Raw genomic sequence first — 3,988 nt, forward strand, 5'->3', positions numbered from 1 at the left:
ATGGTTTATAGTAATTCATCACTTTGTTGGTGAAAAACAACGCTATTAGAATAACTACAAGAATAAAATAACAATTTAGCACAAGAATAAAATAACAATTTAGCACAATAAACATAAGTATTACAGTCCATCAATAGTGATTTTTTGTACCCCCAAAATAATCACAATCTTAATTGTTTATGGACTTGTTATTCCGCTGTTCTTTCCCGTAGTGGGGGGGTTAGGGTGAAGAGTTAGCGTTCTTCCTGGACGAGAGAATCCCATTCAACAGCGCACCCCACCTCTGCCAAAACCTTCAATTAAAACTTATTAAAGGTGCTCAGTTAGGTTTTTTCCGGCCACTAGAGGGGGCAGTGGTGCAGCGTATCAGATATAAACAAGTGGGCGTTTTCCCTCCATACGGAGCCGTTCAGGGGGCGGGGCTCAGTTCAGGGGGCGGGGCTCAGTTCAGGGGGCGGGGCTCAGTTCAGGGGGCGGGGCTCAGTTCAGGGGGTGGGGCTCAGCGCCGGGCCGGCTTCGCTCATAATAAAAATACATTCTGCATTTGCTCCACAGGCACGACACCGCTGGATATATGTTCTGTACAGATAGTTATGACTCCCCTGGACATATTTATTGCATATATTGAATTTATTTTTTTACAAAAAGTGCAGTAAATCGAGCAGAGCACCTTTAAATAAACTGAAGGATGTTGGCATGTTAAAACAACACCAGGACAAGTGTCTCTTACTGTATGTCCAGTCCTGTCTCTCTCCTGGTCTCTCGTATGTCCAGTCTTGTCTCTCTCCTGGTCTCTTGTCTCTCTCCTGGTCTCTTGTATGTCCAGTCCTGTCCTTCTCCTGGTCTCTTGTATGTCCAGTCTTGTCTCTCTCCTGGTCTCTTGTCTCTCTCCTGGTCTCTTGTATGTCCAGTCTTGTCTCTCTCCTGGTCTCTTGTCTCTCTCCTGGTCTCTTGTATGTCCAGTCCTGTCCTTCTCCTGGTCTCTCGTATGTCCAGTCCTGTCTCTCTCCTGGTCTCTTGTATGTCCAGTCCTGTCCTTCTCCTGGTCTCTCGTATGTCCAGTCCTGTCTCTCTCCTGGTCTCTTGTATGTCCAGTCCTGTCTCTCTCCTGGTCTCTTATATGTCCAGTCTTGTCTCTCTCCTGGTCTCTTGTCTCTCTCCTGGTCTCTTGTATGTCCAGTCTTGTCTCTCTCCTCGTCTCTTGTATGTCCAGTCCTGTCTCTCTCCTGGTCTCTTGTCTCTCTCCTGGTCTCTTGTATGTCCAGTCTTGTCTCTCTCCTGGTCTCTTGTATGTCCAGTCTTGTCTCTCTCCTGGTCTCTTGTATGTCCAGTCCTGTCTCTCTCCTGGTCTCTCGTATGTCCAGTCCTGTCTCTCTCCTGGTCTCTTGTATGTCCAGTCTTGTCTCTCTCCTGGTCTCTTGTATGTCCAGTCCTGTCTCTCTCCTGGTCTCTTGTATGTCCAGTCCTGTCTCTCTCCTGGTCTCTCGTATGTCCAGTCCTGTCTCTCTCCTGGTCTCTCGTATGTCCAGTCCTGTCTCTCTCCTGGTCTCTCGTATGTCCAGTCCTGTCCCTCCGCATGTGAGGTTGCCATACCAACATGCTAGCCTGGCACCCGCCCCCTCTCTCCACGCCTCGGTTTCCCACAATCCACCCCTGCTCCTCCCCTGGTCCAATCAGCTCTCAGCAGTGGATCTCGTAGGCGGCCTGTGTGCCAAACAGCCGGCTCTGATTGGTGCACAGCCCCTCAGGGTCGGGGAGGCGGGGTCCCACTCCCCCCCCCTGCGCCGGGCTCCTCCTCGGCCCCGCCCCCTGTGGCGCCGGGCTCCTCCTCGGCCCCTCCCCCTGTGGCGCCGGACGGTCGGGGACGTACGTGTGGCGGTCCCACTCGTCCCAGTACTCCCCCAGTGGGGCGGAGCCCTCCAGGTCGTAGTCGGCGGCGTACAGGACGCTCTCCTCCCTGCTGCCGCCGAAGCCGCCGCCCTCTCCTTCCCTCCGGCGCCGCCGGTGGCGGCCGTAGATCATGAGCAGGAGGAGGAGCGCGGTCAGCGCCAACAGGGAGATGCTGACCGCCACGGCCGCCTGAGTGGCCGGACCCAGGGCAGCGAAGTCCATCCTCTCCGACTCCGGACCCACGTCCTCCCCCTGGGGGTGGGAGAACGAGGAGGAGGAGGAGGGGGGAGAGTGCAGGCCAGGCCAGAAGGCAGAGGAGGAGGAGGTGTTGACCGTCAGCTGAAAGGTCACGCTGGCCACGCCCCCGGGGTTCCGGGCCTCGCACTCGTAGGGGCCGGCGTGCGCCGCTGTCACGTTGCTGAGGAACAGCGTCCCGCTGCCCGTGTCCGGGTCGAAGCCGTCCCTCTCTCCTCCTTCCTCCTCCTCCTCCTCCTCCTCCTCCTCACCGCCGTCGCCCCCTCCTCCCCTGGACAGCCCTCCCTCCGGCCCCGGCGAGGGCCTCCTCCAGGTGACCCGGGGCCGTGGGTAGCCCGAGGCCAGGCAGGACACGCTCACGCTCTCCCCCGGCCTCGCCGTCGCTCGGACGCCGGCCCCCAGGCGCACGGCGGGGGGGAGGCACGCCAGGCCGCCGGACGCCACCTCATCCAGGCCGAGGCGGGCGAGGTGGGGGGGCGAGGAGCACTGCGGACGAGGCCCGGCGGGGGTCAGACGATCACCGTCCTCCCGGTCCAGCCAGGGCCTCAGCCAGGACAGAGCACAGTCACAGCGCCAAGGGTTCTCTGGAGGAGAGGAGGAGGAGAGAGGAGGAGGAGGAGGAGGGGAGAGGAGGAGGGGAGAAGAGGAGAGGAGGAGGAGGAGAGAGGAGGAGGAGAGGAGAGGAGAGGAGAGGAGAGGAGAGGAGAGGAGAGGAGAGGAGGATGGGAGAGGAGAGAAGAGGAGATGAATGGAGGAAAGGAGGAGAGGAGAGAGGAGAGGAGAGGAGAGGAGAGGAGAGGAGAGGAGAGGAGAGGAGAGGAGAGGAGAGGAGAGGAGAGGAGGAGGGGAGGAGAGGAGAGGAGAGGAGAGGAGAGGAGAGGAGAGGAGAGGAGAGGAGAGGAGAGGAGAGGAGAGGAGAGGAGAGGAGAGGAGAGGAGAGGAGAGGAGTGGAGATGTAGGAATAATACACATGGAAATTCCGGATTTCTACTCTCTAATAAATATAGCCGTCAATCCACTAGCATCACGTGTACCAGACCACAGAACCAGACCACAGAACCAGTCCACAGAACCAGTCCACAGAACCAGACCACAGAACCAGTCCACAGAACCAGACCACAGAACCAGTCCACAGAACCAGTCCACAGAACCAGACCACAGAACCAGTCCACAGAACCAGTCCACAGAACCAGTCCACAGAACCAGTCCACAGAACCAGACCACAGAACCAGTCAACAGAACCAGAACACAGAACCAGACCACAGAACCAGTCCACAGAACCAGTCCACAGAACCAGACCACAGAACCAGTCCCTACATCATCCCAATCTAAAAGTAGTGCTACTCAAACATTCCCAGCCCCATAACAGAGCCCCTCCCTCCCCGACCCCGCCCACTGGTGACCCCGCCCACCTGCGACCCCGCCCACCCGTGGCCCCGCCCACCTGTGACCCGCAGCACCTGCAGGCTGAGCAGGGGCATGAGGGAGGCGGGGCCGAGCGAGCGCAGGCGGTTCCTGCTCAGGTCCAGCAGGGCCAGGGAGGCCAGTCCAGAGAGGGCCCGCTCCTCCAGAACCTCCAGGCCGTTCTGCTGCAGGTGCAGCTCCTGCAGGCGCTGGGGGGGCGGGGTGGGGAGGGAGAAAGAGAGAGTCAGAGACTGGGGGGGCGGGGGGGGGGGGGGGTCTGTGAACCTGCAGGTCTGTGAAGGCGTGACCCCCCCCCCCCCTCCAGACTAACCTGCAGGTCTGTGAAGGCGTGACCCCCCCCCCCCCTCCAGACTAACCTGCAGGTCTGTGAAGTCGTGAACCCCCCCCCCTCCAGACTAACCTGCAGGTCTGTGAAGGC

General features: G+C 59.0%; 1 protein-coding gene across 1 annotated transcript in view; it reads right to left on the reverse strand.

Moving 5' to 3' along the window:
* Positions 1–1,680: 1,680 nt before the first annotated feature.
* The window catches only part of LOC311329522 (leucine-rich repeat-containing protein 24-like), a gene marked incomplete at both ends in the record, with an annotated part of 3,989 nt that continues 1,681 nt past the window's right edge, over positions 1,681–3,988 (reverse strand). The window contains 2 exons of the mRNA XM_084463360.1: positions 1,681–2,729; positions 3,590–3,758. Of these exons, the coding sequence (XP_084319486.1) occupies positions 1,681–2,729; positions 3,590–3,758 (1,218 nt within the window). The remainder of the gene's footprint in view (positions 2,730–3,589; positions 3,759–3,988) is intronic.

Source organism: Borostomias antarcticus, assembly GCF_949987555.1.
Source record: "Borostomias antarcticus genome assembly, contig: scaffold_366, whole genome shotgun sequence".
Lineage (NCBI taxonomy): Eukaryota > Metazoa > Chordata > Actinopteri > Stomiiformes > Stomiidae > Borostomias > Borostomias antarcticus.